We start from the raw sequence: 17,093 nt of genomic DNA on the forward strand, positions 1-17,093 counted from the left end.
CTGGAGAGGGCCACTCCTAGGCCATCTGAGGCCGCCTGTGTTTTCAAAGCAAGAGGCTGGAAGGGGCCTCTGTTACTACTTGGTACACAACCATGATCTTGTGTCACCTTGATTTCCATGAGCACCTACTGTGTGCCCAGGCCTGGGGCGGAATCCATAGAAGAGACAGAAGCAGGGCCTGCTGCCCTCTTTGGTAGTGCCTGTGGCCACACTGTGGAGTGGCAGCAGAGGGGAGTGTGGGAGAAACACGGATTCTGGAGCCACTGTCTGGGATCCATTCCTTGCTGGCTGTGTACTCTTGAGCAAGTTGTTGAAAAGCCCAGAGCCTCCGTTTCCTCGTCTGTACACTGAGGATGGCAACAGTCGTCTTTCTCTTACGAAGTTGTTGTTTGGGTTAAGTGATGAAATAGGTGTAAGCACTTGGTAAGTGAGCCTCTAACATGTCTGTGACAGAGTAACCATCACCATGATCAATTTTCAGTTCTTGGAAATGATCACACATGCTGGGGTCCAACCCCAGCAGATCCAGGGGTCCCCAAAGGTGTGGACGGAGTTGGCGAAGAAGGAATGACACGGAGACAGCGTTCAGTTGATCAGCAGCCTAACCAGGATCTCTAGCCAAGTTCTGGTTAGGCTCTCCAGCCAAGTTCTGTGTCCATGTTCTCTCGCTAGGTTCTCCAGCCAGGTTCTCCAGGTTCTCCAGCCAGGCTCTGTAGCCATGTTCCCTCGCTAGGTTCTCCAGCCAGGTTCTATCCATGTTCTCCTGCCAAGTTCTGTTGCCATGTTCTCTCGCTAGGTTTTCCAGCCAGGTTCTGTCGCCAGGTTCTGTCCAGGTTCTCCTACCAGGTTCTCTCGCTAGGTTCTGTCTCTAGGTTCTGTGGCCAGTTTCTGTCCAGGATCTTTTGCCATGTTCTCTCCAGCGAAGTTCTTCTGTCTCTAGGTTCTGTGTAGGCTCTGTGTCTAGGTTCTGTGTCTAGGTTCTGTGTCTAGGTTCTGCCTAGGTTCTGTGTCTAGGTTCTGTGTCCTGTTGTCTTGTTACATCTGTATTTATACCAGTTGATTCCAATCCTATCAATCTCTATTCCAAAGGTTAGGGTGTTTCTTATCTCCGTTCCAGGGAGTAAAGATTATGTAGCTTAAGCATGATTGTTCATAGTTAAAGTGATTAATTACCGGCCTGGCACTTAGTTAAGGGGTTTTATTCCCTCCCTAACTTCAGGGGAAAATCCCTACCTGGGGAAACAACCTTTCTCAGAGAGGTGACCTTGGTTAAAACACATAGTGCCAAGAAGGTGAGCAAACATATTAAGAACAGTATACCTTATATGCCAGGTCCCTTGAAACAGCAAGGATGGACCAGCTCCCGGCACACACAGGCTTCTCTGGGCCTCAGTTTCTCCGTCGTGTTGCTGTGTTGTTATTAAATGAGAGGAGGTGCTTTCTGAGGTTCTTTCCAGCTCTATGAGTCTCACAGCCAAGTATATGTGACCCATTCAACACAACATTCACCTAACAAATACTTATGGAGCACCTGCTATGACACTGGGAAGGACACTGTGGAGTCTTGAACAGAAGGTCGAGATCATATTTCCTGGGGGTGGCTTCTGGGAAAGGCTTCCTGGACCAGATGGGGCATAAGAAGGAAAATTTACATCCAGAGTTAGTATTCAGCTGGACATTCCAGTACTGTCATGCCAGTTGTTAAAAGCCTGAAATACTCCAGTTTGTATCGGTTTGTAATCAGCAGCTGACCTGGGCCCCTTAAGTGCTCCAGCCACCCCATTACTGCCCTGTTCACCTGGCCTCTTGCCCAGGACCTTGACTTCCCCAGGACCCAGCTTCTAGTTAACCATATGGCACAGCAGGGGGCCCCCACACATTCTCTTTGGTTAGCTACCCCCTGCCCCCCAACACCGTAGCAGTTGCTGGATATTTTTAATATCGCCCCAATGCCCACATTTCAGTCAAGCCCTCCAGCTCCAAGAAAGCATTAGAGAACATCAGATAGTGCAGGACCAGCTCAGGAAACCCTAGTCCTAACCCAGTTCATGTCCTCTTCCTGCGGGGGTGGCAGGAGTGAGACTGGAATGCCCCCTAAGGCCCATCGCATGCTGGCTGATGCAGGCTTGGGATCAAACCAGGACCTGGGGTCCAGCTCCAGCCCTTGCACTTCCTGATATGTGGCTGCGCTTAGTCCAGGGGTTCTCAACCTGTGGGTCGCGACCCCTTTGGGGGTCAAACAACCCATTCACAGGGGTCGCCTAAGAACATTGGAAAACACATATATAATTTACATATTGTTTTTGTGATTAATCACTATGCTTTAATTATATTCAATTTGTAACAATGAAATTGGGGGTTACCACAACATGAGGAACTGTATTAAAGGGTCGCGGTGTTAGGAAGGTTGAGAACCACTGTCTTAAGCCATGCTGCCTCTTGGAGCCTGGTTTTCCTGTCTATTTAGTGATCATGGTAATACCCTTAGGGTTTGCTCAGGTGCAGCCGACCTCGGTCATAGGTGGTCCTCCAGGTGAGGGATTAGCTTTTCTTCGGGGGAGAAAGGGCATCACTGCTGGTAACCATGAGCCTGGGGCCTCCTGCTCAGATGGTCAGGGTGAAGGTGGGGATGTAGAACTCAGGTCACACCATGCCCCAGGCCCGGCTGAGGACAGTCCCAGCTGCTGGGCCCTTCTGGAGAGGGAACTTGAACTGAAGCAGCCTAGCAGATGCGTGAGTCAGCCAAGGCTTTGGGACCAGACAGACCTGGATCTGAGGTCCAGCTGGCTCTGGCACTTCACAGAGCTGTGAACCTTGAGTAAATGATTTTCTGAGCCTTCATTTCTCCTCCTGTAAAGTGGGGTGTCTTGAGGATGACATGAGATCACACAGATTGCTTTAGTTTCCTGTTGTTACCATAACAAATTGCGGCAAATTTGGAGGCTTAAATGACACAATGTATTCTCTGCCAGTTCTGGAGGTCAGAGCCTGAAATCGGTTTCACAGGCTGAAGTGAAGGTGTTGGCAGGGCTGGGTCCTCTGGAGGCTCTGGCAGGGAATCCAATCCTTTCCGCCCCCAATCCTTGGCTTGTGGCCCCGCCCTCCATCTTCCAAGCTTATCACCCCAGTTTTTACTTCCATCCTTACATCGCCTTCTCTCATGTCGTCACATCTCCTCCCACCTCCCTCTTAAAAGGACACTGTGATTGCATTTAGGGCCTGCCCACATAATCCAGGATAATCCCGGCATCGCACGATCCTCGGTTAATCACATCTGCAAGGCCTCTTTGCCGTATAAGGTCACATTCGCAGGTTCCAGGGGTTCGGACCTGGAGATCTTTGGGGCGGCTGCTCAGCAGGCCACACGAGTCAGGTGTCTGCCATGCACTGAACACTCAGTAAACAGCAACTCTGTTGCTTTGCACCCCCCTCTCTAGGCTGGGGCAGGGAGCACGCACTCAGTCATATGTGGAGGAGACTTCCCAGCCAGGCTGGCATTCTTTAAGAAAGGGAGAAGGGTCACCATAAAACATGATCTGAAAGAGGTCACCTCCATGGCCTGGGGATTTCAGGCTGGGCTTCCGACGGGGGAGGTTCTACATAGGAGGTGCCACAGCCCCAACCCCCGACTCAGAACCCATGCCCATCCCCCCCAACCCCGCCACTTCAACTAGAACGTACCCACTTTCTGAATTTTCCAAACACTTGCAGAGAGCTTACTGTGGGCCAGGCCCTGTTTTAAATACTTTGTGTACAATTTAGTTCGCTCTATTCATTCCAACAATCCTGTGAGGTAGGGGCTATTCATGTCCCCATTTTACAGATAAAAAAACCTCAGCACAGAGAATTCATGTAAGTTACCCACAGGCATGTTCTTCAAAAGGTCGGTCATACATGGAGTTGCCATATGACCCAGCAAGTCCACTCCTAGGTATACATCCAAGAGAAGTGAAAACATACATCCGCACAAAGACTTGTACGTGAATGTCTGCAGCAGCCATGATTCATAGTAGCCAAATAAGCTAAATGTTCAACTGAAGAACATTAGCAAACTAAATATGGTTTATCACACAATGGACCATTATTTGACAATAGACAGGTATATGACACAAGGTGGGTGAACCTTGAAACAATGTTTACATCCTAATTTGCTGGCAGTCCATAAAGTTTTGGAAGGGAATTTCTGGTAAGCATTGTTATAATAATAACAAACACCGTAATAAAAATGATAGCCAACATCTGGTAAGTGCTCAGTTTATGCTAAGCACGTTTGTGTTATCTCATTCCAGACTCCCAGTAACTTTGTGAAATGACTATTATCCCCATTTCACAGTTGAGAAAATTGAGGCCAAGAAAGCACAGGTCAGATGGTGCTACAATTTGAACTTGAGCTTGTGCCCTTAGCCCTTCTGGGGAGGGCCTTCTGGGCAGGGACTTAGCACACATTTGCCAAATGGAGCCCAGGGGTGTGATGGGGAGGAAGGTCCTGTCAGTCAGGGCTCCCTAACTGGGCCCTTGCCTGCATCCTTGGGCAGGTAGGCGTTTTTTCCCAGGGAGCTCTGGGCCGGTGGCTAGACACCCCAGCTGTGGTTCCTCCTCAGGTTTACTCTGACCCCAGTTGTTCTGGGGAAATGGCTATGGCCAGCCAGAGCCAGGGCGAGAGGCTATTTTAGGGGAGGGCGGGGCAGCGGCATCTGAAGCATCCCACCTCGGGAAGACACTTGGCAGCCCTGTCCCTGTCAAGCACCTCTGCAGCCTGCAGATTATCGCCTCCTCACCAACCACGGACATCTTGTTCTGAAGGCCTTTTTTCTAATTTTAAAATGAGCAAACCAGTGTCATTGAGTCCATTCAGGATTTCCTTGTAGTCTTCCTTCTCCAAAAAACACTTACTATTATGTGCTTCTTACTTATTTTATTTACATGCACCTCTATAGCATTTCCTGTGCTGGCCACTGTTCTAAGGGCCGTATGTCTGTTCATTCATTTATATTTTACAGCATTTTGCCCAGGTGGGTGCTGTTATTATCCCCATTTTACAGACGAGAAGACGAGGCTCAGGGGACTCAGACTTGCCCAAGGATACAAGAAGCAGAATCAGGACCTGAACCCAGGCCACCTGGCCAGAGCTGCCCCTTCTTAGCCACTCCACTATGTGGTCTAGAGGCTTGGCTCCACACCCCTGTTCCTCTGTTGATTTTCAGAGAGATTTCATGGCTGGGTCCTAGTCATCTCCAACCCTGGTCCCAGCAGAGGGAAGACCTGGCCAGAGTTAGTAGCTGTATGACCTGGAGAAAGTGACTCCACCTCTCTGAGGTCATATGTGTAAAGGTGGCCATAGCACAGAGCTGGGCAAAGTGCTCCAGGAATAACAGATTATTATCTACACTAATAAAAGAGAAAGATGCAAATTAACCATCACTCGGCTACACCCACAAGCCACACCCACCATCCGATCAGGAGCCAGTATGCAAATTAACCCAACTAAGATGGCCATGGAGCTAGAGCGAGCAGGAGGCTTGGGTTGCTCCTGGCAATGGAGGAAGCCAAGCTTTCCATCTGCCCTGGCTGGCTCTGGGCTCCGCTCAAGGCTACAAAGTTTCAATTATAGAAGAAAAATAAATCCCAGATACCTGCTTTCAGGCCGCTCTGGAAAAAAAAGAAAAAAAGAAAAAGAGAGGCTGGGAGCTTGGGTCACTGGGGGGTATGGCCAGCCTGAAAACGGCCATTAGCCCCTCACCCAGGCTGGCCAGGCACCCCAGCGGGACCTCCCCACCCTGAAAGGGCTGTGGACAGCCTAAAACAGCCCTCAGCCCCTCATCCAGGCTGGCCATACCTCCATAGGGTGAGGGTCCCCACTGGGGGGCTTGGCCAGCCTGCAAACAGCCATCAGCCCCTCACCCAGGCTGGCCAGACACCCCAGCGGGACCCCCCACTCTGATCCAGGACACCCTTCAGGGCAAACCAGCTGGCCCCCATCTGTGCACCAGGCCTCTATCCTATATAATAAAAGGGTAATATGCAAATTGACCCTACCAGCAGAACTACTGGGAATGTCTGGTCACTATGACACATACTGACAACCACAGGGCAGATGCTCAATGCAGGAGCTGCCCCTTGGTGGTCAGTGCACTCCCACAGGGGGAGCTTTGCTCAGCCACAAGCCAGGCTGACGGCTGCCAGCACAGCGGTGGTGGCGCTAGCCTCTCCCGCCTCCTCAGTAGTGCTAAGGATGTCCGACTGCAGCTTACGCCTGCTCCCCACTGGCAAGTGGACATCCCCGAAGGGCTCCCAGGCTGCCAGAGGGATGTCTGACTGCCAGCTTAGGCCCGATCTTCCAGGGAGTGGGCCTAAGCCAGCAGGTGGACATCCCCCAAGGGGGTCCCAGACTGCAAGAGGGCATAGGCTGGGCTGAGGGACCTCCCCGAGTGCACAAATTTTTGTGCACCGGGCCTCTAGTCCTATACAATAAAAGCCTAATATGCTAAGTGTCCGATCGGCAGGTCGTCCATTCAACCAACCAAAGCGTAATATGCTAATGATATTCTAAGGCCGCTCAACCGCTCTCTAAGACGTGCACTGACCATCAGGGGGCAGACAGTCGACCAGTTGACCAGTCCCTATGACGTGCACTGACCACCAGGGGACAGGTGCTCTGACTGGTAGGTTAGTTTGCTGCTGGAGTCCGGCTGATTGGGACTGGGCTAGACAGGCTGGACACACCCTGGAGCCCTCCCACGGTCCCTCTCAAGCTGGCCAACCTCCTGCGTCCCTCCCTGGCCCCATTCGTGCACCGGTGGGGTCCCTCAGCTTGGCCTGCACCTTCTTGCAATCTGGGACCCCTCAGGGGATGTCAGAGAGCCAGATTTGGCTCGATCCTGCAGGCCAGGCCGAGGGACCCCCCACTGGTGCACGAATTCGTGCGCCGGGCCTCTGGTTATTAATAATAGTAGTAGAAGAGGCAGTTGTTGAGTAAATACATTAGAACAGGGGCTGACAAACGTTTTCTGTAAGGGCCGAACTGTAATTTTTTTTTTAAACAGGATATTCCCTTCATATTTTAAAATATTTTTATTGATTTTGGAGAGAGAGAGAGAGAGAGAGAGAGAGAGAGAGAAACATCAATGATGAGAGAGAATCATTGATTGGTTGCCTCCTGCACATCCCCTACTGGGGATCAAACCTGAAACCTGGGCATGTGCCCTGACCAGGAATCAAACTGTGATCTGGTTCATGGGTTGATGCTTAACCACTGAGTGACACTGGCCTGGCCAGAGTGTAAATATTTTTGACTTGGCAGGTCATACAGTCTCCATGGCAACTATTTAACTCTAGACAATAGATAAACAAATGGGTGTGGCTGTGTTCCAGTGAAACTTTATTTATATGGACACTGCAATTTGAATGTCATATGAAATTTTCACGTGTCAGAAAATATTACCGTTTTTCCCCCCAACTGTTTAAAAATATAAAAACCATTGTTAGCTCACAGGCGGTATAAAAACAGGCAGCTGGCTGGATTTAGCCTGTGCCTGTGATTTGCCGACCCCTCCTCTGCAAAAGAATGGGAGCTCTACAGGGATTTTTTGATGCCTGGTTTGTTATTGTATCCACAGTACCAGGACAGTGCCTGCCATGTAGCAGGTACTCCATGAAGTTGTATGAAATGAATGAATCCATACATAGAAGGGTCTTGAGCTGGTCTTTAGGGCTGGGAGTTGGAAGGAGGGGAGAAAGCATTCTAGGAGCAAAGGCGGGGTGTCAGGGGTGAGCCCAAAGAAGCCATCAGGGCCTGGGGAGACAACTGGGCAGCAAGGCCGGCTGTCGCCAGGCAATGAGGGGTCTGGGATGGGATAGGAGGCAGGTGAGGGGGTGGATGCTCCAGGAGTGGTTCCCTGGGGTTCAGACCCTGCCCCTATCCCTGAACCACCAGTCTTATTTTTAACCCTGCTGACGAAAGAGAAGAAAGATCATCCGAATGAAATCAAGAAGAGTGACTGATCCCTGCCCCTCCCTCTGCCCCAGTTACTGCTCCTTCCCTGCACCCAGCGGGGTCAGAGCCATCCTCGCCCAGAGGACTCATCCCTGACACCGTCAGTGGTCACAGCAGAAGAAATGGCTCCTGCATTTGCCTGGCAGGACCTGGGAGAGATCCTGGTGCTTCGGGAGAAATCCCCGAGGCTCCCAGGGGCTGAGCAGGCTGGAACTGCACTAGCCAGAGCTGGATCTCGCTCTGTCTGTCTAGCACACGCTTCTCAAACGGTAGTGAGCAGCGGAAGCATCTGCAGGGCTTCTCAAACAGCTTCCCAGGCTTCTCCCCAGAAATTCTAGGGCGGCGGGTCTGGGGCGGAGCCCGAGAATCTGTATTTCCAACACGCCCCCGGATGCTGGGAGGCTGGGGAGGGTGCACTGCACTGCGAGGCACTGAACTAGAAGAGGGTCCTCTGGGTAACAGCCTGTCTTCACCTGTGAGCTGCCAGGTATAACCCCCCCGAGACTGTCTCCGGCCCAGGGTGCGAGAGCCTGAAGGCCGGCCGTGCCAAGTAATGAGGGCTGTACGTTGAGCACCACAGGAAGCCTTGCAAAGACTTTAAGCAACAGGTGAAGCCCTCGGCTGTCTGGGTTAAGCAGGCTCACCAGGCACCACTAGTGCCTTTGCATGCAGTCAGTGGAAGGGAGCGGGCCTGGAGGCAGGGATGGCAGGTGGGGGGGGGGCGGGGGGTTGGGGGGGGGCGTTGGGGAGGGGAGGGCGGGGCTTTACAGGATAAGTGACAGAAGAATGGAGAGACGGGCAAATTCAAGAGCCATAGGGGGACCAGAAGAGACAAGAGGTGGTGATTGATGGTTGTGGATGCTGAAAGGAGATGAGGAGGGAGGGTGCAGGAGAATGCTGGGACTCCTGGCTTGAAGGCTGGGACACTGGGGAGCCATACCAGAAATCGCAGGCAATGAAGAGGGGGGCTGATAAAGGAATCCGTTGGCCAGACTGCTGGACATGGGCAGAGGAGTGTGTTGTGTGGCCACCCCTCTCTGGCTCCGTGGAGGGTCCACAGATGACCCCCCCCCCCCGCCCCCGCCTGAGAATCCTCCAGGGCGCAGTATGAAGGCTGCCATTGGGCCTAGGACCCAGCAGCAGAGCCTCAGAGCACCAGGAGCCAGCTCACCAGCTCGCTTTACCAAAAAAGGACATTTTCTCAGTTGGAAGGTTTGCCCAGCCCGTTCCCTGCTCCCCCCACCTGGGGTTTCAGGTTTCCAGAGACGTACGTGTCTCTGAAAAGTTTAGAACTTTGAATCACACGTACCCATGGACCGGCAAACATGAGCCTGGGAAATGCATGTAGCACAGTGAGTTTTGATGTCACAAATGTCTCCTCCTCCTCCTCCTCCTCCTCCTCCTCCTCCTCCTCCTCCTCCTCTTCCTCCTCCTCCTCCTCCTCCTCCACCACAGCCACCACAGCCACCACCGACAACACCATTATCATCGTCATCATCATCATCACTCAGCCCATCTTGGGCCGTTACACGCTTTCATGTGCGGCCTCTCCATTTTCACAGCACCTCCAAGAGGGGAGAATTATTATCCTACAGTTGAAGAAACTGAGGCACAGAGAGGCAAAGCCACTCACTCACCCGAGGTCCTAGAGTCCCAGTGGTGTTGGGACAGAGGTGAGGAGAGCAAGGGGGACTCGTGCAAGTGCTGGGTCTGACCTGATCTTTATTTAAACTTGTTATAGCTTTTCATCTAAGATTTTTCTTTGCATGAATTTTGACTTTTAAAAATATCTCATTAAAATATTATGTATCTCAATTACCAATTTTTTTGGCATCCCCCTAAATTTAGAGTCCGAGGTGGATGGCTTTTTGCGTCAGCCTGGCCCCAGCCTTGGCAGAGCGAAAATTGGAGTCCAGGGCTGCTGACTGCAAAGCCACACTCTGAACTGTCCCCTATGCTGCCCCCTTGCCTTACATAGGTGCATGGTGCATTCGTTTATGTATACTTCCATTCGGTAAAACATGCTCTCCTTCAGGAAACATTATTATGGCAGAGTGGAGCGGCCAGGGGCTTGGAGCTCAGGTAGTTCTGGGCTTGAACTCCACTACTCACTATTTTTAAAAAATATTTTTTATTGAAGTAGAGAGAGAGATGAAAGGAGAGGGAGTGAAAGAGAAACATCAATGTGAGAGCGAAACATTGATCGGCTGCCGGCTGCCTCTTACATGCCTCCTGCCAGGGATTGAGCATGAAGCTCGGGCATGTGCCCTGACCAGGAGTCAAACCTTTAGTACATGAGATGATGCTCAACCAACTGAGCCACTCCAGCCGGCTCCACTACTCACTATCGAGTGGAAGCATAGCCTGTGGTTAAGGACACAGACTCCAGCTCCCAGAATGCCTTGGTTCAAAATCTCACTCTGTCACTTGCTGGCTGTGTAAGTTTGGGCGAGAGCCATAAAAGCACTCTTGTGGCCTGGATTTCTCCTCTGTAAAGGGGGGGTGATGGCGATAACATTTGCCACATGCAGTTATTGGGGAAATTAAATGAGTTAATTTCTGTAAAGTCCTTGGCATATAGTAAATACTTTGTGTTAACTATTATTTTGCATCCTTGGGCAGTGTACCTGTCTGAGACTCAGTTTCCCCACCTGTGAAGTGGGGACAGTAAAAACTACCCCCCAGGAAGTTTTGAGGATCAAAAGGGACAACATAAAGGGCTTGGCACATGGTAGGAGCTTAGTAAAACGTACCTCCCTTATTGGGGGCCCAATTCTGTGCTGGAGATTGAGATACAGAGATACAGGGGCACCGCTGGCTGAGGAATTAACTCACTGCACATGTGAGCACTAATTTGACCTTTCAGTTCCCCAAGGCACTGTGCTCTTGCCCCTCCCAGGGCCTTTGCACATGCTCTTCCCTCTCCCTGGCTTGCTGTCCCCACCTCACCTCTTAGGGGCCTAATTGAAGTATGTCTTCAGGTCTCACCGCAGATGTCACATCCTCAAGGAAGCCTTCCCTGACACCCCCTCCCATCTCTAACAAGTCTCTCCTCTACATTTTCATTGCCTTCTCTATTCTTCCTTCATGGCACATCTCAATGGCCCACAGTGAAGTACTTTCAATCCAGTTCCAGTTTATTAAATAACTAGAGGCCCGATGCACGAAAGTCCTGCAAGGGGCTCGGCCCTCGCAGCCTCAGCTTCGTCCGGAAGGACGTCCGGAAGGTCATTTGGCTGTCTGGTCTAATTAGCTTATTACGCTTTTATTATTATAGATTTTTGTTGTTTGTTTGACGAGGGCAGGGAGTGGGCTTTTCTCGTCCACCGGGGTCTCTGTCCTCAGCTCCTGGTCACGCATGGCACCTGCTCATGCACACAGGTCTGGAGTCACCAGGCTCACATTCCCAGCTCCTGCACTCATGACTCTGTGGCCAGGGGCACGTTTAACCTCTCCCCGCCTCAGTTTCCCTTTCTGTACAATAGGGAAAACAATGACAGCACCGGCTTTTTAAGGCATTGTGATGATTACGTGAGATATTTTCCTAGTTCCTTTAGAGCGGTGCCAGCGCATTCATCAATGGGGCTGTTACTGTTTTAGTAGGTGCTTCTATTAATCAGGCTAGAGCAGTGATGGCGAACCTATGACACGCGAACTCATTTTTTTGGTTGATTTTTCTTTGTTAAATGGCATTTAAATATATAAAATAAACATCAAAAATATAAGTCTTTGTTTTGCTATGGTTGCAAATATCAAAAAATTTCTATATGTGACACGGCACCAGAGTTAAGTTGGGGTTTTTCAAAATGCTGACACGCCGAGCTCAAAAGGTTTGCCATCACTGGTCTAGACTAACAGCTGAAATAAGCATCCCTTGAATCTCAGGTGTTTAATGCAATACACGTTTAAGACTTGCTTAAATGTTCTACATTTAATGTTTAAATTTAATGCTTAAACATTCCAGTGTGGGACGGTGGGAGGGGACTTTGCTCTGTGTTATAGTCATTTATGGACCCAGGTTCCTTCCACAGTGTTTCTTAAAGTGGAGTCCACAGAGGGTTCTCTGGATGCAATCCAGGGAGTCCACGGACTTGGATGCTGTTTTAGGTTAGATTCCCTAGAAGCTGAGTCCGAGGTGGAGATTTTTGTGCACATGGTTTAATGAGGAAACACTCTCAGGAGAGAGGGCAGTGAAAGAAGCAGGATTGGACAGGGAATGGCTAAGCAGGATGTGGTCTTACCTGGCATCCTGCTTTAACCTGACCCCACAGGCACTCTTGAGCCTGGCTTGTACCATAGAGTTGGTTCCTCTAGGTGCAAGAGGGAACTGGAGTGTCATCAGTCATTGGGTTTGGGCTGCCTGCCTGTTTGCAGGGTAGAGAGGTTGTTTTGGCCTTGGAGCAAGGTGTCTTCTATTGGTTGCAATTCTATGGGACAGCAATGAGCCATTAGCAGGGAGTACAGCACCTAGGGGTGGGTACATCTGCCCACTAAAGGGATCCTGGTGGAGCACCAAGCGTTTACCACAGATGGGAAAGCTACATCTTCATTTTTATCAGCCTCTAACTGAAACTTAGCATTTTCCTCAATCATGGAAATAAGCAATAAACTACAGTAGTATGCAGGGGTCCTCAAACTTTTTAAACAGGGGGCCAGTTCACTGTCCCTCGGAGGGCCGGACTATAGTTTAAAAAAAAAAACTATGAACAAATTCCTATGCACACTGCACATATCTTATTTTGAAGTAAAAAAACAAAAAGGGAACAAATACAATATTTGTATTTGCATGTGGCCCGCGGGCCGTAGTTTGAGGACCGACCCCTGTACTAGTGTATCTGTGACGCTGTCACCAGTAGAAATCACATGTCACATTACCATTGTTGCAGACCCTTGAATTATCCGTTATGCTAATCTGTACTTTAAAATTGCAGTAGGTAATAGACCTGCTAGTATTTTGTTTAATATATTAATAAAGAATATATTGTATTACAAATGTGGTCCTTTAAATATTTTGATAACTGCGGGTCAATATAATGGCATCTTTTTGTAATCATATATCCTTTTTGCATTTTAAAACATTTTGAGAAAGGGTCCATAGGTGCCACCGGATGCCAAAGGGGTCTGTGACACAAAAAAGATCAAGTACCCTGTTCTGGGGCCTTGGCCTCCTTTGCATTTCACCAGCAACAGGAGACAAAAGAGAGGAAACAGAGAATCATAGGAGAAGTTTTTATGGTCCAGGCCTGGAAAGAGCATACATCACTCCTTCCCACAATGCATTACCTAGGACTCAGTCACCTGACCGTGCCTAGCTGCAAGGGAGGCTGGGAAATGCCTACCTATATGCCCAGAAAGAAGAGGAAATGGTCTGGGGAATGCACAGTATTGGGCCACAGGCCTCAATAAATATTCATTACAGCCTGAGTGAATGAATGCTCCGTCCAAGGTGTCTCTTTGAGAGTTGGGGAGAAGGGACAGAGGGCTGGTTTTCCGGAAGGATGCTGAGTTTCCATCATGTTGTCTCCTAGGACAAGCCATGCCAAGGCCAAAGCTGAGGCTGCAGAACAGGCCGCCCTGGCTGCCAACCAAGAGTGCAACGTTGCCCGCAGTTTGGCCAGGGAGCTGGCTCCAGACTTCTACCAGCCAGGTAGGGCCAGCCGAGGAGGGGACAGGCAGGACAGGGTGGGGGGAGGTCCCCAAGGGCGGACACTTTTCTTTGCTGGAAAGCTGAGATGCCCAAGTGTGTTCACGATAGCCTGTGAGTTCTAGAAGCTGTGGGCATGATGCAGGCATGGGGTGGTCTGACACAGGACTCGTGCTGAGATGTGGTGGGGGTATCAGAGGCCCCCAGTTGCAGACTGGACCCGCTCCAGGCTGTCTCTTCTTCCTGAGAAATGAGGCTGCAGAGTAAGGAGGACCTCCTGGCTCTGATACAGACCTTGTACTTAGAGTGACGGGAGCCCCCCAGAGTGGGGTATTGCTGTTCTCTGCATGGAGGGTTTTAAGGTGAGTGGCCTGATTAGATTTGTTTTCTAAACATGATTCTGGCTGCAGCAAGGAGACCAAGGGTAAACTAGATAAAAGAGCTGGGAAGCCCTAACCAGTTTGGCTCAGTGGATAGAGCGTCCGCCTGTGGACTGAAGGGTCCCAGGTTTGATTCCCGTCACTAGGGTGCGGGCACATCCTCAGTAGGGGGTGTGCGGAAGGCAGCTGATCTATGTTTCTCTCTCATCGATGTTTCTAATTCTCTCCCTTCCTCTCTGTAAAAAATCAATAAAATATATATATTTTTTAAAAAGAGCTGGGAACACGGAATTGGGCCTGCGAGGCTAAGTCGCTTCTGGTCCCAGCGCTCCCCCTGCTGGTCCCAGGAAGAGCGACACTGGCTGGCTGCCTCTGCCTTGGGTGGGACAGGCCCTGCATTTTTTTCACCTAACTACTGGTAATCCTTTTACTAGTATTTATGAAATAGGCATGATTGGGCCAATTTTTCAGATAAGGGAATGGAAAGAGACCAGGGTGACCGTTAAGAGCGTAAAGTCCGGCGCCAGACTCCCTGGGCGCTCGTCCCGGCTCTGCCCTTTGTCATCTGGGCGCCTTTGGGCAATGACTTCGCTTCTCTGAGCCTCCCTTTCGTCATCTGTAAAATAGAGGCCAATAACATCGACCCACAGGGTTACTAACACCATCAGGCGAGTCAGTGTTTGGAAACATGTGGCTCACGGTAGCTGGTGGGTAGGCGCTCGGCGCGGCTGAGCAGCTTGCCCAGGGCACCGTACCGGGCGGTGGGCCCGGGTTCGAACCCGCGCCGCGTTACCTCCCGCAGGCCCGGAATACCAGAAGCGCCGGCTGCTGCAGGAGATCCTGGAGAACTCGGAGAGCCTGCTGGAGCCCCCCGGCCGGGGCGCCGGCGCCGCGGGCCTCCCGGGGCGGCCCCGCGAGAGCCCGCAGCTGCACGAGCGCGAGACGCCCCGGCCCGAGGGCGGCCCCCCGTCGCCGGCCGGGACGCCCCCGCAGCCCAAGCGGCCCCGCCCGGGGGCGGCCAAGGACGGCCTGCTGAGCCCGGGCGCCTGGAACGGCGAGTCGGGCACCGAGGGCAGCCGGCCCGCCACGCCGTCCGGGGGCCGCCTCAGCCCCGCGCGCCCCGCCACCGAGCACATGGCCATCGAGGCGCTGCAGGTGCCGCCCGCGCCGTCGCGGGAGCCGGAGGTGGCGCTCTACCAGGGCTACCACAGCTACGCCGTGCGCACCGGGCCCTCCGCGCCGCCGCCCTGCGAGGAGGAGCCGGCGTCCGAGGTCTCCGGGTCCGACTCCGCGCCCCCGTCCCCGGGCGCCGCCCCGGTGCAGGCCCCCGCGCTCCGGGCCCCGGAGCCCGCGCCGGAGACGCCCGCCAAGCTGGAGCCCAAGCCCATCGTCCCCAAAGCCGAGCCCAAGGCCAAGGCCCGCAAGACTGAGGCCCGAGGGCTGACCAAGGCTGCGGCCAAGAAGAAGTCTCGGAAGGAGGCGGCGCTGGCGGCGGGGGCCGAGGTGGAAGTGGAGGAGGTGAGGCTGCTGCAGGGGCAGGGTCCCGGGAGGGTGGCTTGCTGCGGGGTGGGGGGCGGGGGGCGGTGATGGCACGGGATTGGGCTGGGGGAACCCCAACAGGGATGTGGGCTCAGTCAGGGACAGCCTGATCCCTGGGAGATCTGGGAGCATGTTACACTGCAGAGTCCCCCATGGCGGGACAGAGGCCTGGCCTGTGGACCTTTATCTGGTCAGCAGGGGGCAGTTCTCTGGAGCCTGGGGCAGCTGGGAGCCTAAACAGCTGGCATGGCCGGGAGTGAGGGGTGCATCTGCAGGACCAGGGGGATCCTCTTCTACAAGGTGTAGCAGGGACGGCTTACCTGGGGGGAGTGGGGGGGTGGGCCGGGAAGGGCCCACTAGGGCTTGTTAGAGGAGGCTAGGACCTAGGTAGGAATTGCAGTGACAGTGACACTAGGCTCCTAGGATCTGATGAATGCAGCCCCGGAGGACTTTGAGGGAAGGCCCGTTCCTGGGTTCCAAGCCCAGCACTGCCCGCCGAGTGCTTGGGACACGGCCTTGCCCGTCCCGGGACCCTGAGTGGTTCAGTTAATTATTTTCAAGAACTCTTCCAGCTCTGGTGGCCTCCGTCCTGGTGCTGGACACAGCAGGGAGCAGGCGGGGGGCGGGGGGGCGGTGCTCTCAGGAGGGCCCTTCCGAGGTTCCTGCTTTCTGTCCGCCCTGTAGTGATGGGGAGGGGAGGAGGGGGTGGTTCAGAGGCCATGGGGACGCAGGCAGCCTCTCTCCCTTGCTCCCAGGTCCCCAACACCGTCCTCATCTGCATGGTGATCCTGCTTAACATCGGCCTGGCTATCCTGTTCGTTCACCTCCTGACCTGACCCTCGTCTGCCAGGTGAGGCTGGGGGAGGGGGTGGGAGCTCATCGAAAGTTCTGGGCACCAGGGTGTTGGAATTGCTGGAAAAAACGGCCTGTTGCCTCCTGGGCCTTCATCTTATGGTTAATTGAGCCCCACCCCCCATCAGAGGCAGGGATCTAGAATGTGGATTTGATAGATCATGCCACACACACACACACACACACACACACACACACACACCACGTGCACCTCTCATTAGCTCAACATTTGTGAGCACCTGGTTTCTACCAGGTGAGCACTGGGGGCTTCTCTCATTATCCATTCATTAGACAAACATTTACTGAGCAACTGCTTTGCTGGGATCTAGGGAGACAGTAGGGACTCACTCCTGGACTCCTAGGGAATGAGAAATGGGGTGAACACAGTGGGAGTAAACCCTTAATTTGCAGCTCATTATGTAACAGTCTCGCAGCTCAAATGTCAAGCAAAACAGCTCTTGCCCTGGCTCCCCAGACCCTCACAGGTCTGGGGTGAGGTCAGCTGGGATGGCCGCACCCTCTTCTCTCCGCCTCTCTTTCTCTCTCACCCCCCAGCCCCCAGCGTTCCTGAAACCCTCTGTCAGTCAGTTGGTTCCGTCCATTGGTTTTCTCCCTGTGATGGAGCTGGGAGGGCGGTCTGGGTAAGGTCCCGTGAGAAGGAGGTGAAGTGGGCTGGGTTAAAGGA

At 52.5% G+C, this 17,093-nt stretch overlaps 1 protein-coding gene across 1 annotated transcript in view; it reads left to right on the plus strand.

The window, feature by feature from the left end:
- Nucleotides 1-17,093, plus strand: part of JPH2 (junctophilin 2) — a gene marked incomplete at its 5' end in the record, with an annotated part of 60,871 nt that overhangs the window by 41,508 nt on the left and 2,270 nt on the right. Inside the window, 3 exons of the mRNA XM_081096463.1 lie at nt 13,522-13,640; nt 14,820-15,535; nt 16,312-16,406. Of these exons, the coding sequence (XP_080952589.1) occupies nt 13,522-13,640; nt 14,820-15,535; nt 16,312-16,392 (916 nt within the window). The 3' untranslated portion in view covers nt 16,393-16,406. The remainder of the gene's footprint in view (nt 1-13,521; nt 13,641-14,819; nt 15,536-16,311; nt 16,407-17,093) is intronic.

The sequence above is a fragment of the Myotis nattereri genome (genome assembly GCF_964212035.1).
Source record: "Myotis nattereri genome assembly, chromosome: 8".
Lineage (NCBI taxonomy): Eukaryota > Metazoa > Chordata > Mammalia > Chiroptera > Vespertilionidae > Myotis > Myotis nattereri.